At 59.7% G+C, this 22362-nt stretch overlaps 1 protein-coding gene across 2 annotated transcripts in view; it reads right to left on the bottom strand.

The window, feature by feature from the left end:
• The window catches only part of KCNQ1 (potassium channel, voltage gated KQT-like subfamily Q, member 1), a 407135-nt gene that overhangs the window by 261642 nt on the left and 123131 nt on the right, over positions 1 to 22362 (bottom strand). For both annotated transcript variants that reach the window (XM_011930101.1, XM_011930102.1), the window contains 4 exons: positions 12472 to 12598; positions 11843 to 11921; positions 11140 to 11236; positions 10289 to 10429 (listed from right to left, as the gene is read on the bottom strand). In XM_011930101.1, the coding sequence (XP_011785491.1) occupies positions 10289 to 10429; positions 11140 to 11236; positions 11843 to 11921; positions 12472 to 12598 (444 nt within the window). The remainder of the gene's footprint in view (positions 1 to 10288; positions 10430 to 11139; positions 11237 to 11842; positions 11922 to 12471; positions 12599 to 22362) is intronic.

The following is a 22362-nucleotide window of genomic DNA, read 5'->3' as shown; positions in this document are numbered from 1 at the left end:
TGCCTAACCCAAACCCACCACTCTGATGAGCGGAGAGGCCCATAAGAGACCCTGACCACCAGGACGACCCCGTGTGACTCGGCGAAAGCACCAGGAACAGAGCGGCGGGATGGCGCGTGTCTCCCAGGCTCTCGGCGTCACACACAAGGCATGTCCCACCAGCACATGCAAGGAGCCCAGCATCCACAAAGGGCTGGGCCTGCTGGCTGGGAACGTGGGCCTGAGAGCTCACCCCGCACCTGCTGCCTCATCTGCCTGCCGGTCCCCAGGAGGCTGGGCCCCTGGACCACCGACGTTGCTGTGTGCCAGCCCCCAGGAGACCGGTAGCTCCCACTGAGGCCGGTCGTCGACAAAGAGCAGGGGCTGGGATGACGCGCTGCTTCCTGACGCCACTCCAGGGCACCAGGTGTTTTATTTTCCTCTTTTCTGAGAGTACAAGATGCAGCTCAAGCCTTCTTCTTGGTGGGAGAGCCATCCGTCCAGGACGTGTGGTGGGACAATAGGAGGCTCCCCCCACCCATGCCTCCTGCTGGCATCTGAGGTTTGCTTCCTGGGGCTTCCAGCCTGAGCCTGGAAATGTCATCCTGCAGGACTTAGGAGCCCACCCTGTGTGGGCTGCCTGCTGGGTTCTTCAGGAGCTGGCGCTGAGCCCAATAAGGAGACCCAGAGTGGCCCTGAGACACAGCTCACCCTGTAGACACACAGTCTCATGCCCAGGGTCACTTGGACAGCTGGCATGGTGGCCCAGACCAAGGCTGTGGCTGCGGGAGGTCTTTGCAGCTCTGCTGTGGGCACCACACTCAGCTATTAGCCCAGCATTTACCCGCTTGGGGCTTCTGGTCAAGGCCAAGTGACAGCCACTGCTTGCAGGCCCAGGAATGCCCTAGCTGGGAACCACATGGAGACCCCCATTGGATTCTCAGCCCTATGGGCCCAGTGCTGATGGCAGGAAGGCCTGAGGCCTGTTTAACACACTCTGATGGAAGGGCAAGAACCGTTCCCGGCCCACCTGAACCCCCACGAGACCAGGGTCCCCAGGCCACCCCATGGTTTCCACCAGCCACTGAGGAGGAGGGAGGGTGGGGAGAATCCCCGTGACCACCGCCGGGCAGGCGTGCACAGGCGCACACGTGGAGAAGGAGGTGCCCACGGCTCATGTGACTGCCCAGAACTGCCAGAGCAGGAGGCTTGGAGGCTCAGGCAGCAGAAGGGGCCACATTACGGGAAACCAGGCTGTGCTGATGAGCACATTAACGAACACTGACAAATGCCAGCCACCGCCGTCAGGCCGCAGGGCAGGACAGGCCTCTGCTGAGCCCTGGCCATCACCCAGGCCCCTGCCCCGCTAATGCTCTGACCGCACGTTCGCTTATGGTCAGGACACTGCCGCAGAGGCTGCTCGCAGGTTATCTCCTGCAACTGCACACGGAGCTCTCCCTGCAGTGCCGCTGTTCTTAAGAGACACCCACATGCACCCATGCCCCCGCCATACACACAATGTGCACAGGAAGCTGTTTACTGCCAGGCCCTTTCTGTGGGCCACCCGGCTCTGTGTGCGTGGGTGCACACCCACAAACATGCCTCATGCAGAGATGGGACGCTCCACACATGCACATGTGTGTACGCACACATACACACTGAAACATACAATGACCCGGTCGGTACACACACGTGCGTCACACACGTGACAAGGTCATGTAAAAAGGGAGCTGGTCCCCACGTCCGAGCCTGACACTCTCAGGGCATGCTGAGGTGCAGACACCTTGAACGCACAGCACAGGCACAGAGTGCAGCCACGTCCCTGCAGGGTGCAGCCAGGCCACGGGTGAGGCTGACAGTGACTGGCAGAGAGGGGAGCTCTGGGGGAGCCCAAGGCCCTTGTCTGCAGGGTGTCCTCCCCAAAGGGCCTGCACCCACATGCACAGGCTGGGCTGCCGCTAACTTCCCCAGAGGGCCCATGTGCACTGGGGTGGGGAGTTGCAGAGGCAGACACAGGGCTGCAAATTGGGCAGGGCATCGGAGACCCTGTGCCAGTCCTGCCCCGGAGAGCAGCTCCCACCTGGTGAGCTCTCAGCCCAGAGGCTCACAGCCTAGGGGCTCAGCACATCCACTATTTACCAAGTCTGTGGCAAGTCCAAGAAAGCACACACGGGTGGCTCATTAACGGGCCTAGAAGGGCCTGGGCAGAGCGGGGACCCTGGCCTATCCTGGCCTTAAGCTCAGGGGGCCCCTGCAGCCTGGACAGGTAACAAGAGGGCTCCAGAGTCTGTCTAATCCAGATTTCTTGGGGGGACACTCACTCCTTCAGTATGAACATGCTGATTCCTCCTATTCATCCCTCAAACCTGTGCCTGGGCCTGCACAGCCCCTGCTGATGCCCTGAGGCAGTGCTCACCCCTCCACTCCTGGCTCTGCCTCTGCTCTGCAGAAGGGGCCCTCTCAGCACTGTCCGCCTGGCTGGCATGTGCAGCCCGAGACTTGAGAAGCAGCCCAGCGCAGGCCCAAGTCCCACCCCACCTGGACATCCTCCTAGCACTGGGTCCCGAAGGACAAGATTAGGCCGAAGAAAGCCGGGGTGGTGGGGTGTGGCAGAGCAGTGCCCAAGGTGGGGGCCAGGTATGAGAAGCAGGGTTGAAGGGCTGCGTCCAGGACAGGGCTGAGTCTGCGTTCCCCAGGCAAACGTGCACTGACGATCTGCTGGGGCCGGGCTCAGGGACGGCAGCCCTCGCTATGGCTGGGGGGCACTAACGGGTGCTCCTGCTCCCACCCAAGCGTGAGCAGTGGGACATTGCTCTTGACAGACAGGCCCGGGGCAGGCGTGGGGATCCCCGTCCTCTGGGGAGCCAGGCTTTCTGGAGGTTTGCAAAAATGCATATTTTTCTTTCAATAATATTTGTTTTGGAAAATATAGAAATTTTTCATAACATTATTTATGAAAATGTAATGGGTCTATTATTTTAATAAATTAATATGGAATTGTTTTTACATGTCTCCACTGTATTAAATATTGATGGCACAATGCCCACGAACGAGGCTTCTCTGTCAGGGGCGCCAAGGGGCCCTGAGACCAAGAGGCCTGGGCACGGCGGCCTCCTGAGGAGTCCGGGGACAAACCCAAGATAGGCTGAGAGGCAGGAATTGGCCTGTAGGGGGGCCAGGCAGCAGGCGGCTGGGGGACGCCAGCAAGGTGCTCGTGCCTTGGGTGCCAAGTGTAAGGGGCGCCGGCAAACTCAGGCATCAGAACAAATGGCACGGGCTGGTGTATTAAACGTCATTTTAATAATAACATTAAATTATTTAAAAATATTTAGAATCATTACTTTTTAAATGAAAATACTATATTTTGATTTACTTAAAAATCGAATACAGAAACTCCATGATGAAGGTGGAATGGAGTAGGGCTGGCCTGGAAGCCAGAGTGGAGCTGGGGTCAGGTGAGCAGGTGAGGTGGCCACCTGCTCAGGTAAGGACACCCCAGACTGCCTCCCAAACCTGCCCCCAAACAGACGAGACCTGCTGAGGGTAGGGGCGTCACCTCCTGGGGCTGAGGTGGGTGCACGTGGGCGCCTGCTGGCTGGCTGGCTGGCTGGGTGGTCCGTAGAAGCCAGGGGTGCCCCCAGCGGGAGAGAAAGGCCAGCCCCAGAAGTGCCCCTGGGTGTCTGCCCACCGTGGAGAGCACACATACAGCCGGACGTAGTTCCAGGACCCCACCTTCGCCCTGTCCTCCCGTCTGCCCAGACCCGGCCCGACCCTCCTCCTCAAGTTAACGAGGAAAAGGCCCCTCCCTGCAGACCTGTTTGTTTTTCCTACGTTCAGACACGAGCAGCTCAGGAATGGGCTGTTTTATGGTCACCATGCTGGGGATTAGTCCCTGATGGCCCGCCACCTGGAATGCAGATCCACATGTCTGTCTCCTGGGCGACAGCTCCTCGCCAGGGCGCCAGTCACACGAGGCACACAAAGTCACACCCATGGCAAGAACTGTGGGGGCGAGTGGGGAACCCACACCCCACTGGTCAGCACGTTCCCCCACCCTCCTGCTAGCCTGTGCCTTCACTCCCGTGTGAAGGGGCGGGAGGCATGGGGAGCCTTCTAGTCCCCCATTTTCCACCCTGAGGAGCACTGGGATTCTATTCCCTCCTTTCGGAAGCAGCCTCCTCAGGCTGGCCTCAAGGGGATGACTGAGGCCAGCCCAGAAACCTGAGCTCCAGCCACACGCCAAGCCCTGGCTCCCAGAGCTCACTGGCCCCGGCTGGAGACATGGTAGTCATTTGCCCAGAAGGAAGGGGTGGCCCTGGCTGGAGAGGTGGTAGTCGTCTGTCCAGAGGGAGGGGTGGTCAAGAGCGGGAGCAGGGGGTAGCCCAGAGGTGTCACACCCCAGCTGGCACCCTCAGGTCAAGATCATCTACGGAGGAGGAAACTGAGGCTGGGCAGTCACTGTGTTGAGGGCTTCCCGTTAGAAAGTGTCCAGGCAGACAGCTGGACCAAGGCCTGCAGGACCCACGCTCCCCGCTGTGGTCCCCGAAGGCAGAGATGGACTGAGGCTGCTTCAGCCTTGCAGGCCTAGACCTTGCCCAGCATCGAGGGCCCGGCCTGCCCATGAGGAGGCACCCGAGGATGGAGTCAGGAGAGTGCAGCACCCAAGCTTAGCCCCACAGCTCCAGAGAGGGTGGCAGGGGCTCCAGGACATCCCATGCGACCACAGCCATTCCCAGGTCGCTGTGCTGGGGCCCCAGCCATGAGGAGGCCCCTGGCTCTTCATGGAGGCTCTGGGCCAAGGATGCCCTCCCAGGCCTGGTCTCCTCTCCAGGGCCTAGCAGGAAGCCCATGCAGGATCTCCCAGAGCTGCGCCCTCAGTCTCAGTGCCCCCAGTAGGCTGAGCACACAGAGGTCCAGGCAGGTGTCCCCTCTCGTGGCACGATGCCTGTCTCAGCGGTTCCAAGGAATGTGGGACAATGTCCTGTGAGGGCCTCGGGCCCCACCTGGCACCCTCACCTTGCCTGGCAGTCCTGTGGTTGCCGTGCTGGCAAGGCTGGGCTGGCACCACGGCGCTGAGTGTGGGGGGCAGTTCTCACCCTGTCCATCTGGCCTCAGGCAAAGCCACAGCCTGTTCTGTGCCTCAATTTCCTCCTCTTGGGAAGGTGCATGGTCACAACACACTTCTCATGGGCTGCCTGCTGGGTTAGGGTTTGGCACGTGGCCAGCCTGTCACTCACTCCTGGAATTTGTAAAGTGCTCTGGTGCCCCTTGCAGACTTAGAGACCCAGTCTAGAGCCTGTCTAGAGCCTCTGCTAGCTGGTGGGCTCCCCCCATGCAGGGCTCAGAGACACGCACTCCTCAGGACAGGGCCCCCCGACCTGGGTGATACGACGGAGGGCAGGGCCAACAGAGTTGGAGAAGAGGGGCCTGGGGGGTGGCCTGGGGAAGGGGGAGCCATGGACAGAGGGAGGCCCCTGGGTGGGAGGCAGGACTGCCTCTGGAGCAGAGAAGGGTGGGGCCAGCAGTCCTGGGGCTCTAACAGGCCAGGCACTCACATTCCGAGGGGACGCCCAGCACATTCCGAAGATTCGCCCAGCCCCCGTGGGGCCGCCCTGGAGACTCTGGCCTGGCTTTCAGGAAGAGCCATAAAGGGGCTGACGCCGCCACGTGGGGGTGGGGGAACAAGCCAGCAGGCTCGCAAACTCTCAGGGTAAAAGCAAAAGCAAACACACACCCCAAAATAAACCCGCTTCCTTTCAGCAGGAGAAAGTAAATAAACGAACACAAATTCACGGGGGCCAGGCCTCCCCATCACGTGGGGTCCTCTCTTCACTCATGAAGGCCAGAGCCCCACACACGGGCTGGTGGTGAAACCGTCAACACCCCCATGGCACCCAGGCCCCAGGCCGCGTCTTCCCCGAGGTACAGTCAGGCTCAGCACCCTGCCCGAAGGTGGCCCAGGTGACTGTGTCTTGAGGTCTCAGCTCAGACGTCACCTCAGGGAGGCCTCCTTGCTCCCGCGTGGAGAGTCTTGCAGGGACACCCCGGTGGCATGTCCCATGGCCACCTGTGAACCACCACAGGCCAGCACCAGCTCACACCATGCTTCTTGCTCCTGACCGTGACAGAGACAGCAAGACAGGGCTGCCCGAACCCCTGCCAGTGCCTGGCACAGAGCAGGACCGCAAGCCACATGCCTCAACAGTGAGTCCACAAATGGAGACCCAGCCTCACCAGGAGGCCTTTTCGGTCCAGGGACAGTCACCGAAGCAAAGGGATCGGTTGCAGCCTCTGGGATTACAGTCCTCAGCAGCCCTAGCCGCGGGCCCCGCATTGGCCCTGGGAGATGGATTTCTGTCTCCCATGTGCAGATGGAGAAACTGAGGCACACAGCAGGTGCGTACTCTGCCTCTGTCCCCAGGCCCACTCAGTAGGGCAGCTGAACTCATTCCCCTTTGCACGGAACTCCAGGAGGAGGAAGAACCCTGACCCAGGTGCTCAGTTGGGGGCCGGGTCTTGCTGCGCCTCAGCCTACAGTGCCTCGGCTTCCCCAGCAATTCCGGACACCACCCCTCCCACTGGGCAGTGCCAACAGGGCTTGCCTGTGACTGCCTGGGAGGCCCTGCCCTCATGCACATCCCTGCACCAGCCCCTAGCCCCTTCTGGCCTTGCCCCGCCAGGGTGCAGCACTGCCAGGGAGGTGGGAGTTTTTGGAGCCTCCAGGTGAGGAGAGTGAACGGCAGGCAGTGAGATTCTACTTCAAAAGGCGGCTGAAATGTAGGAATGGGGTTCCAGTTTTTTTACTCTCAATTCTAAATTTAGATGCAGAGGGGTAAACAGAGCCCAGCAGCCTCCTGTGTTTAGAGACCCCCAGGCGCTGAACAGAGGAGCCCGTGTTTGCAAAAACTGCTTCTCCCTCCACTCAAACTTCAACACAAACAAACGCATTCTGTTCCAAGGGCAAAGAAAAGTCTTAAATTCTCCCCAAACGCCTCGGCAGCCAGGGCAGGCGCCGCACTTAGGGGATCCGGGAGTTCTCACATCCAAGCTGGGTATCGCCACCCTGGGGAAGGGGACAGGAGGGGACACTCAGCCACTGAGCTGGCACCTTCACTGCACAGCTGTGGAAACTGGTGGCTGGCAAGGGGATGGACCTTCCCAGGAAGCCCACCTGGGCCACCCACTGTCCTAGGCTGGACCGCTTCCCCCCAATTCACATTCACGCGGCCCCACAGAATGTGATATTTGGAAGTAGGCTTCGAAGATTCAATCGAGATGAGCTCCTCCTGGATCACCTGGCTGGACTCTGAAGCCGACAGCGTCCTCCTGAGAGACGGCCTGACACAGAGGAATGAGGCGGCCGCACAGGAAAGTTCTCCCTGAGCCTTCGGAGGGGCCCGCCCTGTGCACACCTCGCTTCGGGCTCTGGCCTCTAGCGCTCGTGCGTTTCTGTTGCTCTGGGCCCAGCAGTTTGAGGACTTTGTTGTGGCAGCTCCAGCACCCTCTCAGGGTGTGTCTGAGGGGTGAGGAGTCCACAGAGTCCAGGCAAGGCCTGGGGCAGATGCAGCATGATGATCAGAATGGCCTGGCCTCCAGGAAGTCACCTCCCACCCAGTAAGGGCCGGTGGCAGCCCGGACGGATGGATGGACGGACGGACATGGAGCAGGCCTGGCTGCCTGGCCGGCGGGGGCGTGCCTCACTCCCCAGCGGAGTGAGGGAAGCAGGACAAAGGAGCTGAAAGAAAACAACTGCTCAGGGCGCAGCTGCAAATTGGCAAAACTGGCTTAAAAGCCCCCATCTGGGCTGCCCCTTCTTGCATTTCTCAAGTTCTGTTTGTCCGAGAAACGCCAGGAACACAGCCCATAACTCAGGCCTCAGGGGCCGCTCCCCCCAGACAGCTGCAGGGCAGCTGAATGGGAGCTGTTTGCCCCAGAGCCCCGGGCGGCGGGGGGCCCAGGGCGACCAGGGGCGCAGGGCCCGGCGGGAACAATGGCCAGGCCAGGGCGCACGATGGCCGAGGCTCAGGCTGCAGCTGACAGTGCGGGCCGGGGCACTGATGCCAAGCCGGGCACAAAGGGGCCGTGTTCCCGGCCAGCGAGCGGATGTTTGCACAGGTGTGGGAGTGGGAGCGCCGCTCTGCCGCGGGCTGGGGGGCTGGGGAGTAGCGTCTGCTGCCCATAGCTCCAGTGGGCGGCCGGGAAGGCAGGCAGGACAGCACCGAAGGCTGGGCACTGCTTATCAGCCGTCTCAGGGCCAGTATCCACTGGCTTCCGCCACACCGCCACTCCTCACTGCCCACCTTGCCACCAGCCTCCTGGGAACTCTCCTGGCTTTGGGCAGTCCATTCCCCGAGCAGGCCCTACCCACCCACACTCACTGCCGGCAGGCTCCCGCCAGGGGGCTGGGTCCTTCTGCCCAAACCTGCCCAGGCCTGCCACACTGGGGCCTTCGGGGACACAGGCCCCCAGGAAGGCGGGAAGAGGCCGAAACTGGGGCCTGCCCCAGCCTAGGAGTTGTGTCAGCATGTCCCTGCCATCCCTGAGCAGTGCAGCACTTTGGAAGCTTCCAGAAAACCTGCTAACTCTGCCTATGTCAGGAGCCACTGCTGAGTGTCTGGCCTCACGGGGGAAGCGGTGGGGGACGGACGAGGCACAGCAATCGCAGGGACATGTGCCTGCCTGGGGAGCCACCGGGAGGCTTCTCGTCCCGCCCAGATAGGCTCTGATGGTGGTCGGGGGGCCCAAGAGCCAGCAAGACTGGTCCTTTCTGGAAGGAGAACTCGGGGCAGACAGACCGGGTCCTGGCACCACCAGCATGTGTTGCCCATGGATGCCCTGCTCGCCCCACCTCCAGCCCCTGTGCGGCCTGCAGGCCTTGGCTCCCACCCTGTGCGGGCTTCGATGGCCTCCTCCGCAGCCCCCAGCCCCTGTTGCTACCACGATCCCATCTGGCCTGTTATCAGGCTGAGTGAGTCCGGAGGTCAGTAGGCAAGAGCAGACACGGGGGCAGGCTCGTGGCGGCAGAGCAGGGGGCACCCCGTCACCTCAGCATTTGGGCTTCCCGGCCCCCACCCACGGCCACTCCCCAAGGTGTGATGGCGCCACCCTGGGCCTTGGTGACCTCTGGATGGCCCACCCAGCCCTGCAGCTGTGGGGGGAGATGGGACGGAGTCACTCCCTCCCTGCACTCTGACCTCCAGCCAGCTGCTCCCCTGAGGGTACCCACGTGTTCCCCCTAGAAGCAACCCTCAAGCTCCATGTGTATATAAATGCCAGCTTTCACTGGAGGATTCGAAGGCAACCACCAGCTCCCAGAGGGACACTGGCAAGCTGGGCCTGCCCCTAAAAATGCCTCGACCAATGTCCTCTGAGCCATGAGAAACTGCTGCTGGGCCCACAGGCCAGTGACACGGGACTCGGGGAGCCTGCAGCTTGGAGGGCGCGCCCTGATTCCTGCAGCTGCATCCTCGTCGGAACATCTCCCTCTCCCACGCGCAAGCCTGACTCCCTCAAGGAAGCCGCCACAGACTCGGCCTGAGACACCCTGCCCCACCCTCCCGTGCAGCCTCACGGAGCTTTGGGTGGCTTGCTGTTCCAGTGTGGGATCCGCCTGCTGCACACCCGCTTCCCCAAGGCTCCTGGGCTGCTCTAGGTGGTTGGAACCCACTTTCACAGCCAGGGGCAGAGCCTCTGGGCCCACAGGCCGGGTCCCCGCTCCCCAGGCTCAGCTGCACCTAAGTCGCCACTGCCCAGGGCCGGCTCCAGAACTTGCAGGCCCAGCATCCACTGGAAACACGGGGACTCTCTGATCTCTGCTGGGGTCTCTTGAGCCATCGTGGTCTTTCCTGTTTGCTGTCTCATGTCTGGCTCCCTGGGGACGGGCACTCACAGGGCCTGTGCGGACCCTCAGAGACACGGGAGGTTTGCATCTGATGCCACTCTCCTGGGGCCCTGCCAGGGTGAGGGCCGGGGTGGAGGCAGAGAATGGGCAGCCTAGGACGATGGTGGGAGGCAGAGCCATGGGGGAGCCGAGACCACTAAGCCCCCAACACACACTCCAGTGACCACTCCAACTTCCCTCTCAAATCTCAGGTCCAAAGACGAGACGTTCAGAACTTCAAGACAGTGATGCCGAAGGATTCGACACTGAGCATGGGGACCCATGCCAGCGGACAGAGGCCTGTGAGCACGCAGGTGAGAAGCCCCCCGCCAACAAGGCCTGAAGTCTCGAGACACCAGTGCCCTGGTGTCCTGTCACCTCTTCAGCCCCAGCTGCCCCTGTCCCCATGCCTGGAAGTTTCCGACTTACCACCCCCCACCACAGCGCATCTGCGTAGCTGCCGAACTCCACGCGGCCTGACTCGTTCACCGCGTCCTTCTCAGCCAGGTACACAAAGTACGAGGAGAAGATGAGGCCCAGGAAGCCAATGTACAGGGTGGTTATCAGCTCCTAGGCCAGAAAACAGACAGTGTCGGGCTCCAGGAACTGCAGGCTGGGAGCCTCCTGTGCAGACATCTAAGGCAGCGAGTCCCAGCGATCACTGGGTGTCCTACGCCGCTCTCGTGCGGTTCACATGCATGGGGCTGGCTTCAGTATAACCCACTCCTCATCCAGTAAGTGGCAGGTGGGGGTTACCCCCAGAATGAGGCTCAGCCCTGGGGTCGCCCCAGGCCCACCGTCTGGACCGGCACAGGCTCCGGCTCTCTTTCCCGCCACATGACAGAACCAAGACTGGACCAGGACCCAGGAGATCCCCAGGGAGAGGAAGGGTCCCCTCACCCCAGAGCCAGGGGCCCTGAGCCCATCTGGGCGCACCCTCAGGAAGGGGTGCGGGTGTCCCCGCCTTGACAGCGTTCCTGATTTGCCTGGGTTTTTCATTTCTGACTTTCTGTCTTCTTTTGCCCCCAGCTCAGAGGAAGGTGAGCACATCATCAGCCTGGCAGGCCAGGGTCACTGGCACCAGGCTGGGGTGAACATCCAAGCTGGGCTCAGGCTTGGGCTTGCTCTGAGATCCTGGGTCCCGTTCAGGTACCCTTGCGCCCGGGCACCCACCGACCCCCAGGGCCTCAGCGCATCTCAAGATGTCCTAGCGTGGGCTGCTCTGCTCCCTCCATCCTGCCCCCAACCCGGGCCCCACACCCCCAGCCTGGGCCACCCACCTGGCGGTGGATGAAGACCACGGAGCCCAGGAGCCTCCAGGTGCCTCCCTGGCGGTCGACATGTAGCATCCTCAGGATCTGCAGGAAGCGGATGCCCCTGGGAAGGAGATGGTGTGGGGCTGAGGGAGCCAGGCTGGGCTCAGGTGTTCACTCTGGGCCTGGGGGTGGCCGATAGCATGGGTGTCCCTGCCTCTGCCAGGCGCCCACTCTGGGTGGGGAAGCCGGGTATACGTCCATCGCCACAGGGGCCTCGGAATTTCCCTCCCAGGCGCAGCCCCCCAGAGTCTGCTCTGAATCTGCTCACACAGGGCTGGGGCTGGGGGTCGACCAGGTACCTCCAGATTCCCTCAGTCCCCAGACTGCCTTCTGGGGGAGCCCCTGGGGTCACCCCAGTTTGCAGATGGGCAGGCTATGTGCCCAGATGGTCAGGTTACCACCCAAGTCCTGGAAGCTCAGAGGCGCTGGCGTTGGGCCAGAGCCTAGGGCTGCCTGAGGCATCTTGGGTCTGAGCCGTGCCCTCCACACTTGCCCGCACCTACCCTGCTCCACCCACCCCAGCACATGGCTCAGTGTCCCCAGGGGCAGTGGGCACCAGGGCACCTTGCATCAGAGCAAGGTGGATGGGGCACGAGACCACCCACTGCTCAGGAGGGGTGCTCGGGGCAGGTCGGCATGGCAGGGAGAGCTCATGGCACAGACGCACCTGATGGCTGATGTGGCAAACACCTGCCCCTTGGAGCCCACGCAGAGGACCACCATGGAGGCCACAACCACGATGAGGTCTGTGGAGTACAGGAGGGGGGAGCTTGTGGTGGTCACAGCCGGGATCCCAGGGAAGAGCACACCCCCTCCTCTCATCTGGGGAAGGGGCTTGCCGGTCAGGCGGGTCAGGCCCTGATGACCAGGGACATGGGGACATCTCGGATAGGGAGGCAGGCAGCGTCTAAACTGAGAGACCCAACCTCTGTCCTGGTCATGTGGAGCCCCCAGCCCTTGCTGGGCCCTGTGCTGAGCCCTGCAAGGGACCAGAAAGGGCAGGGCCTTAGGCCTGGACCATGGTTCTCAGGCCACCGAGGGCGACTGGCCCACCGTGAAGCTATGCTGGGCTGCAAGGGCTCATGGGAATCTGTAAGGGACCAACCCCCTACTCCCAACACCATGTCAGCGTCTTCGCGCAGAGGTGGCTGAGGGCTGCCAATGCTCCTATGCTGGATCCTGGGCAGTCACCCGCTGCTGGCCTTGGGGTTCCCCAGCCCTTAGGGGATCATGAGGTGGGGGTCATTTCTGGTCTGGAAACCTGGGCGTGACCTCCACAGGGCAGGCATGACTCACCGATGATGGAAATGGGCTTCCGGGCAAAGCGCAGCCGCCCCCAGAGGCCCACGTACTTGCTGCGGCAGCCGGCGGACCAGAGGCGGACCACGTACTCTGTCCCAAAGAACACCACCAGCACGATCTCCTGCAGCGACAGAGTGGGGCACTCACTGCGGGCAGGCTCGGCCTTGAGTGGCTTCAGGCCCTGCAGCCTGTTTCAACCCAGCCATGCTGGAGCCTCCGCTGAAGGACACGGAGAACAGCAGGCCCAGGTCCCGGCCCGCTGCGGATGGCGACGCCTGCGCACAGAGGCCTGGAGAGCCGAGCAGCTTCAGCTCACGTCCACAGGCAGTGGAGCCCAGGTGAGGCTGCAGCTCTTAGGCCAGGACCACCCAGGCCAGAGGGGGTCCCACGCCAGGAACCCCAGCCTGGGCCAGAGCAGGGGTCCCACGCCAGGAACCCCAAACTGGGTCAGAGGGGGCCCCACACCACAAACCCCAGCCTGGGTCAGAGGGGGCCCCACACCACAAACTCCAGCCTGGGCCAGAGGATTCCCCACACCAGGAACCCCAGCCTGGGTCAGAGGGGGCCCCACACCACAAACCCCAGCCTGGGCCAGAGGGGGTCCCACGCCAGGAACCCTGGGCACCCTCCATGAGAAGCATTTTTCTACCAGATCCAGCCCTGGAAAACCTCACAGCTGGCCTTTGAGCCTGGTATACCTGGGGTAGGGGCAGCCTCTGGACCACTTTGCCTTTATAGGGAGTCACCTGGCCCCTCTACACCCCAACACCTCCTCAACTCCACCGACAACAGAAGGCTGAGGTTCCTGGAGGAGGGGGAAGACGACGCTCGGAGCTGGATCCCACCCCCTAGGCACAGAAGTGGGAACCTGGGCCTCAGTTTCCTCGGCTGTAAAGTATGGATGCAGCAGTGCCAGGCTCAGTGGGCTTTTGTGGAGACTTATTGCCAAAATGCAGCTTTCATGTGAAGTGCAGCCCGTTGTGACACTTAAAGCATGGCGGCCACCTACAGGCTGGAGCCCAGCGCCCAGGCAGCTGGGGTGTATGGGAGGCCCTTGGGGAAGGTATGTGGGGCTGGAAGATGAAACTAGCCCCCACATGGGAGAGGCGCTAGCCACACAAAGCCACAAAGCCACAGGCATACAGCGTCTCAGGCCCACTTCCGGCAGACTCCTGCCTGTCCTCCCTCAGAAGCCGGGCCCTGGAGGGGACTTCTGCTCCCACTGGGTGACAGCGGCTGGCCTTGCTCCCAGGCCACACCCCCACCAGGGAGTCTACTATGAGCCATCATCTGGACACTGCCATCACTGGCTCCCAAATGTTATTAATTAGGATGGAATGATACTTACACCATCCAGCATGTGTTTGGGGCAAGCCCAGTGGACAAGGGGAGACACGCTGGGAGCTTAGTTGCTTTCCTTTTTCAAAAATGTTTTAGGCTCATGACGCCAGATCCTTCAGGGGTTGGGGTGTGTGCGGTCGGGTGCATACGGGAGATGGCAGGGGTGCAAGGTAAAGAAAGGGTGTGGGCCGGGCGCAGGGGCTCACGCCTGTAATCCCAGCACTTTGGGAGGCCGAGGTGGGCGGATCACGAGGTCATGAGTTCAAGACCAGTCTGACCAACATGGTGAAACCCCATCTCTACTAAAAATACAAAAATTAGCTGGGCATGGTGGCTCATGCCTCTAATCCCAGCTACTCAGGAGGCTGAGGCAGGAGAATCGCTTGAACCCGGGAGGCGGAGGTTGCAGTGAGCCAAGACTGCTCCATTGCATTCCAGCCTAGATGACAGAGCGAGACTCCATCTCAAAAAATAATAATAAAAAAAAAGAAAACAAACAAAAACAACAAAACACACACACACAAACAAAAGGTGTGAACACCTGCAGGCTCTGTGGCCTTATGGTGGGGTTCGGGTCCCACCTCTGTCTTCAGCTTCTGGGGACCGGGGCTCTAGGCTGAGGTCCGGCTAAGCTCCTTGGTCTTACCCACCCCCATTTCCCAGGCCCCAGAACAGGACCTGCTCCAGTCAGTGCTCAACATGGACATGCTGAATGAACGATCGAAGGAACAAATACTTGACTATCCCAATGAGCCGGCCTAGAGCTCTCTGGTAGCAGGAGCTCTGTCTCATCGGTCTTTGCTTCTGAGAACCTGCCCTTTAGGGAGACCGGGCCTGGACACCATAACGCCTGCCTTTGTTTGGTCATTGTGAAAAAGGCCACAGAAACACGGAGCTCCAAGTCCCTGGAGCGGAGACAGGGTGCCCATGATGGCACAGAGGCCAGCTCACCCGACTACTGGTGGCCTCGGTGGGGAGGCGTAGCAGCGGCTCCCAGCCCAGCTCTGCTGACCCAGACAACACCCTGCAGACTGGTCCCTAGCAGGGCTTTTCCTGTTTTGATGCACTTTATTTATTTATGATTTATTTATTTTTGAGACAGTGTCGCTCTGTCACACAGGCTGGAGTGCAGTGGCGTGATCTCAGCTCACTGCAACCTCTGCCTCCCAGTCCCAGCTGGGACTACAGGCGCCTGCCACCAGGCCTGGCTAACGTTTTGTATTTTTTTTAGTAGAGATGGGGTTTTGTCATGTTGGCCAGGCTGGTCTCGAACTCCTGACCTCAGGTGATCCGCCCACCTCGGCCTTCCAAAGTGCTGGGATTATAAGCGTGAGCCACTGTGCCCGACCTTGTTTTGATGCACTTTAAAAATTACTTAAATACCTTCTCCAGCCATGTCCTAGGCAGGTCTGAAGTGCTAGGTGTGTCTTATGTTATACCTTGAAATAAATAAGTAACTATTAGGGATTGCTGTGGATAACTGCATGACTTTCTAAAGTTGTCTTGACCTCACACTCAGAGAACCTGTTTAGGGGCTGGCCTTCTGAGATGGCAGGACTCCTGCCCGTGGGACAAGGTGGGAGAAATAATGAAAAACAACGCTGATCCCCAAATCCAGCTGGATATGGGAAGGCAGTGCAAGGCTCCGTGGCTGGGGAGGCCCCACTTGTTGGGTTAATTAGGCTGGTGCTATTGGCAGGCCAGGAAAGAGCCAAGGAAAAGTTCCTTCACCATCTCTAGGCTGGAAACAGCAAGATGGAATGTTTGCTCAGAGATAAAACTATCTCCACCACCATCAGCCTCCAACACTCTCCTGGGTTGTGCGGGACAACACCCCGGGCCAAGGCCACAGCGAGACCCCAGGGAGCTCACACTCAGCCGGGGATGGGGAGCAGGGCTAGTGCCCCACACCATACCATGGCCCATCCCCGATTCACAGGACCACAGCCCCCGTCTAAAGCAGGTTCACAGAATGGCAGGCCTGCCTCCCCCTGGCTCCAGCAGTCCAGACCCCAGATGGGTGATGCCCTAGCCACCCTCCAACCCTGGGTTCATCTGTATTTGCAGACTTGGCTCTAAGCTCCAAAGGTGAACTAAAGGGGCCCCAAGCTCCTCCCCAGAACCTGCATGCATTTGGCACTTCTCCCTTGCCCGCCTTGTTTAAGCAACTGCCATAGCTCCTGCTGTCCACACTGAGGGTCAGAGTCTAGGGCTGTCCCTGAGGCCTCCTTCCCAGGGGCTCACAGCCCAGTCTCCCCCAGAGCCTCCCATGGGCCCCAAGTATCCCCCATTCCCTGGGGTGCCCCTGCCTCCTCAGGGCCCTGTGTCTGGAGTGCTCTCTCTCTCCCCTGTTCCACCGCCTAGGTTATCCCACCCACCCTTCTCAGGCCAGCTCAGCACCCCCACCCCCAGCCCCTCTGAGAGGCCCACCCACTACACATGCAGAGCCAGGGGTACTTCCTGACTCCCCCACTGATAACAGGGCCAGCCCCAGGCCCTTCTCTGAGGGGCACCCAGGATCATCCAGCCCCATAAAGCGTCTCTCACAAGATCTATGTGGCGCCTGCAAGCCCCCCGGGGTCAAGGATGCAATGGCCCGGGACGCTGATGGAGTGCGGCCCTGAGCTCTGCCCCACAGATACGAGAAAAAGAGCCGTCCTTGGTCTCCACTGAGACCACAAACAGACCAAAGGGACAAAGAGGCCCCTCCCACCCTGGTCACCCTCCTTCAGACTAAAGCAAGGCCGCCTCCTGGCTGCGGATGGCTTCACGGACAAAAGGGCCTCAGAGCTGGGCACCGAGACGTGCACGGAACAAACACAGACCCACATAATGGGGGTGGTGGCCTCTGTTCACATTTTACAGAGGAGGAAAGCCAGGCTTGGCTAGGTCAGGTCACCCGTAGCTTACGGGAGGGAAGGCTGGTGTCCATGGCAGAGAGAGCACCCCCCCACCCGCCTCCGGGACAAGGTACAGGTATCCTCAGGTGTGGGAGAGGACACTGGCAGGTGAGACCAGGCCTGCCATGGAGGGCTGACCACTTTCATGCACAGACACGACCTGGGCATGGTGGTGGTTCTGGAAGCGGCCCTGTTACTGCCGGATGAGTGGGTACAGGACAAAGGCTGGAGGACCCTTGGCAAAGGGGACCCAGACATGAGACAAGGACACCAGGCTGCCCAGGAGGGAGAGGGTAACCAAGAGAGATTCCAGAGCCTCCAGCCCTGCCAGGGGACAGGGAGGTGTCTCAGCCGTGTGGGGCGAGGTGGGGAAGACAGGCCTGGGCCTCACAGAGCCGTCGGCACCACCAGCCACCCTGCCTTGGTGGGCATCTAGTGGGCAGCTGGAGAGCTGGGTCTGGCCCGGAGGGAGGGTGTGGGTGTCAGATGGCCTCAAGGCTGGTGCAGGCACAAGAGCCACCAGGACCACCGTACCCTCCTTCCTCCAGACCCAGTGAGGGGCTGGGGACCAGGATATTCAGGGTCAGGAAGCCAAACCCTGTGGGTTCTGCCCCTCCCTGAGACACCCTCACAGAAACAGAAAAGACATGTGAAATGGGAAGAAACGCCCCGGAGCCTTGGCTGATGCCACTGCCCTCCACATCGGACCTGCTCGTTCCACTGTGTGCTCTTCTAGCAAGGCCTGAAAGCAATGGGTTTCTGGGTCCCTGCCCCCCAAAACAAGATAGGCCACGGGTCTTTCCCCTGCCCACAAGCCAGCCATCCCATGCTGCACCCCTAGCTCCATTCTACCAGAAGTCCGTGTCCATCCTGGGGCGTGTTATAAGTTGGCTCTCAGGGGTATCGTTTGTGTGTGAAATTATTTAAAAAACCAAAGTTCCTAACGACTCAATTTTTAAAAAATAGGCAAAGGGCTTGGACAGTCATTTCTGTGAAGAAGATACACAGATGGCCAACAGGCACACGGAGAGGTGCCCAGTGTCACTAATCATCAGGGAAATCAAGACCACAACGAGATGCCGCCTCTCATCCACTAGGGCAGCTACCACCCCAAACAGAGTGACAAGTGCTCCCAAGGATCTGGAGAAGTTCGGACCTTGTGTGCTGCTGGGGGAGGCAGAATGCTGTAGCTAGCTGCTTTAAAACATGAAACGACCAGTCTCTCGATTTTGCGGTGAACCTAAAACTGCTCTAACAAATAGTCTATTTAAATAATATGCCAGAAAAAAAAAATAGAATGACTGTATGACCCAGCAATTCCACCTTGGAGTCTGTCCCCAGTCTCTTTAAAGGAGATCCACACACACCCATGTCCACAGCAGCACCATTCGCAACAGTCAAAAAGTGGAACCAGCCCAGTGACCCTCAGAGCACTGACGGAGACAGAAGATGTGGTCCCTCCATACCATGGGATGGGATTCGGCCTCAAAAAGGAAGAGAATTCTCACACAGGCTGCAACATGGAGGAACCTTGAAGACATTACTCTCAGTGAAACGAGCCAGTTACACAAGGACAAATACTATCTACTTCCACTCACGTGAGGTCGCTACAGTTGTCAGATTCACAGAGGTAGAAAGTAGATGGTGGGTGTCAGGGGTGGGGAAGGGGGAGTAGGGAGTGAGTGTTTAATGGGGACAGACTTTCATCAGTTTTACAGGATGAAAAAAACTCTGGAGCTGGATGGTGGCGACAGTCGCAATGAACTGTGATCTTAAAAAGGGTTAAGATGGTAAAATACATTTTCATTTTATTTTATTTTGAGACAGAGTCTTACTCTGTTGCCCAGGCAGGAGTGCAGTGGCACTATCTCAGCTCACTGCAACCTCTGCCTCCTGGGTTCAAGTGATTCTCCTGCCTCAGCCTCCTGAGCAGCAGGGATTAGTGGCACGCACCACCACACCAGGCTAACTTTTTTTGTATTATTAGTAGAGATGGGGTTTCACCATGTTGGCCAGGCTGGTCTCAAACTCCTGACCTCAGGTGATCCGCCCGCCTCAGCCTTCCCAAGTGCTGGGATTACAGGCATGAGTCACTGCACCTGGCCTTATATTTCATCATAGTTTTAAAAAAGAATGTGTTTGTCAGGAACTGGGAGAAGGGCGATGGGGATGGTTTTCCTTTTGAGGTGATAAAAAACCTCTGGAACCAGAGACAGGTGTTGGTTGCACTGCCTTGTGAATGTACTAAACGCCAGCAAATTGCACGCTACGAAATGGCTGAAATGGTGAATTTTACGTTCTGTGTGTTCTCTGATGCGGAAATGAGCGCCTTGAGGGGCCCTGGCCCATGGTGGTTGCTCACCTGGGCTCCTGCGGGTCACGTCTCCCAAAGGATTCCATGGACCTTCAGGGCCACCCAGCGGCCCCGAGTATCTGCCACACTCCAGCTGTGGTCATCTGTAGCTGTCCTTGAGCCTTTAGTTCTTAATCTTCACTAACTATTGTTAGTTCAGCATTAAACAAAATAGCTAAGCACAAGTCATTTGTCAATTGCAAAATGGCACGCAGACCTTGAGCCCTCTCAGGATGAAGACAGAAAACAAATAGCAGGCAGTGCAAAGGGCCCTGGGTGGAAAAACACAGGCAAGCTGTAAAATTCCCCTAATCTTGTTTCATCGTTGACAAGACTTATGTTGACTGGAGCCCAGTGCCGTCCTTCCCAGGGGGTCCTGGATACCAACAGGACACCCTAAAGCACAGTCACTGCCACTGACGGCTTCACGGTTGGGTTGAAATCTTGTCATTAGGCAGACAGACCCTGGGACCCTCAACCTCAACCCAGAGGAAATCAGCGCGTGTTGTGGAAGGAAAATGGAAGCTCAAGGTAGCTCAAGGTCACACAGGAGGAGACACACGGCCCCGCAGGCCGGCCCCATGCTGGTATCCGGTGTTGTGGGGTTACAGTAGCGTAAACAGGAGATCTGCCCAAAGCCGGAGGGCCAGCGAGGGTTTAGCAAAGCAGGTGCTTATCTGGGATTTTTAGTCTCTGAGTGAACAGAGGGGGGAAAGGTCGCACTTTGGCTCAAACGTGTTGCAACCGGCTGTGGAATCGTGTTCTCCGAGAAGGCTGAAGGTCGACCTGGCCATCTTATCTATTGTTTTGCTTTTATCAGCCGGTGAATCTGCATCATAGCGAAGATTTTCTGGGGTTCAATGTGTTTTGAAGTTCCACGCTGCCGGAACCACATAATTTAGGATCTGAGAGAAGGTCCCTGTGTCAATCCATCACACGGGAAAGATCGCAGGGCAGCCTGAAATAACTGGTTCTGACCAGCTGCACTCACATCCTGTCTTTCTGGATGAAATATATAGATTTTTTTTTGCAAAACAATAAAGGAAGCGTCGCAGACCCTTATCGCGAGGACTTTAGCGTCTCTGATATTACTCTTCTATTATCTCTTTTGTCTATTTTGGTGTCTCTGATGTTACTACTCTACAATATCTTTAAAGGAAATTTAATTTTAAAGAGGGCTGGAAGATGAAGATTAAATACCAAGGATCAGAGCTGAGCTTTGTGGAGGGGCCAGGGTCAAGGATGCAGAAACACAGCCGGCCTCCCAGGCGCCCCCATAGACTTAGGGGGGACCTTCTGCGGGAGTCAGGAATCCAGCCACCCCCCGAAAAGCCTGAGATCTGTGCCCACACTTTTTTAGGAGACAATGAGATCCCATCAGGCCAAGATGGGGCCTGGAGACTCTGAAGAGGGGTGGACACAAGGTTAGGCTGAGGGTGCTGTGGGGACCCAGGATTAGGGTCTCACCCCCTCCCATAGCTGGGACGCCAGAGGGCTGGGCCTGCGCTGAGCCAGGCATTTCCCTGTGGGGGCAGTGGTCCCCACAGCATAGAGCCCGGCTGGCGGGCTCTGGGGCCAGCTGTTCCAACTCCACGCCGGCCCGGCCCTGATAAGCCACAGAGAGAGCCAGTCTCGGCTCCCGGGAGGGTCAGCTGGCCGGAGGGCGATGCAGGCACTCAGGCGGCTCAAAGCGCCCTTTGTCCCAGGGCCTGCCTGTGGCCAGCTGCTCCCAGCCGCCAGCCTGTGCTGAGAGCTTGTGGGCCCCCGGTGACGTGCTGGGCACAGCTGGGGCCCTCAGTCCACACTCACCACCCCCCTCACCCCCACCCCCCGAGAGAGCACCAGTCCCCACCCTGCCCAAGGTAGCCTGGTCTGGGGCAGGCGCCACAGTACAGCCGGCCAGGCCCAGGTGAGATGCACAGCCACTAGGCTGAGGGTGACACAGTCGGGGTCCGGTTGCCCTGTCCTGGTGTTGTTACTGCTGGGGAGCTGACCCTGCCCTACCACAGCCCCTCCCCTGCCAAGTGTCCCCTTAGTGTGGGCACCGCTGGGGTGCTGACCCTGCCCTACCACAGCCCTTCCCCTGCCAAGTGTCCCCTTAGTGTGGGCACCGCTGGGGCGCCGCGCAGAGCCAGCCTTAGTCCAGGGTCGCAACCTTCTGCTCGGCTGTTTCCCCAGGCCCCATGGAATGTGCAGCCCGCGACCTTGAGGGGGGCCCTCTGTGTCCCTCCTGAGGCCCTGGCCGCCCAAGGCCCTGGCCGCTCAAGGCCCTGCCCGCCCAAGGTAGCCTGGAACAGGCCCACTTCCTCGGAGGGGAGGGCTTCTGGGACCCCGCACAGCTAGCTCCAGGCAGCCAGGGGTGGCACTGGGAGTATGGTGGGGAGACCCGCTACCTCGGCCAGGCCTCCTGGGAGCCCCCTGTCCCACACATTAGCAAGAGAAAGGATCGCGAAGCAGGAGGAGGATGGGCGCAGGGCAGGAGCAGGCTGGTGTGAGGACACTGGTGGCATCCCAGGCAGGGGACCTGGACGAGCAGCTCAGCCACTCTGTGCTCAGCATCTACATCTGTAAAACAGGGGCACCAGCAGTGCCCACCTCCAAGGGCTGTGGGGAGGGTGGAACTACAACAGTGGCTTGGGCTGTGGAAATGCCATGGGAACAGTGTAGCAGGAAGGTGGGGTTCCGTGTGCTCAAGAGGGAAGCAACCTTGTCATCGGGGGGCGGGGGGCTGGGTGCTGAGTACAGGTTGGGTACAGACTCTCATGCTGCACACAGCACAGAAGAGCCCCGCTGACCTGACGCCCAATCCCGTGCTGGCTCAACTGCCTGGAGTCCTCCACGTCACCTGGCCTTCCCGGCTGTGGAAGTTCCTATCTGTTCACAGCTCCAGCCTCAGAGTGCCTATCTGTCCGGGAGAGCACTGCTCAGCCTCACCTCCCTGCGGTGAAGCCCTGCCCCGTCCACTGCTGCCTCTGCCTCTGCTGGGATCCCTCCTTTCCTCCAGGTCTGTCCTCATCCCGCCCAGAGCACCCTAAAGTCAGGGGCCGCCTTCTCTACCTGCAAGCTCAGTGCTGAGACCAGCTCACTACCTGCCTGTGCCCAAAAGCCTGCTGAGAAACTTCAGGCAGGGGACAGGTGCGTCTCTCTCACAGGCACCTGCCTGGTGGGTGCTGTACTTGGGGTGTGGAAAGGGAGGCTGAGGGGCTTGTAAAGACCTGCAGACCCCCACTCTGGACATCACCCCCCATGTTTGGGGTGCTGCCGTCTCCCCCAGGATGGACATCACCCCCC

Source organism: Colobus angolensis, unplaced genomic scaffold, assembly GCF_000951035.1.
Source record: "Colobus angolensis palliatus isolate OR3802 unplaced genomic scaffold, Cang.pa_1.0 Scaffold84, whole genome shotgun sequence".
In the NCBI taxonomy this organism is placed as follows: Eukaryota; Metazoa; Chordata; class Mammalia; order Primates; family Cercopithecidae; genus Colobus; species Colobus angolensis.
This window is presented reverse-complemented; position numbering and strand designations above follow the sequence as displayed.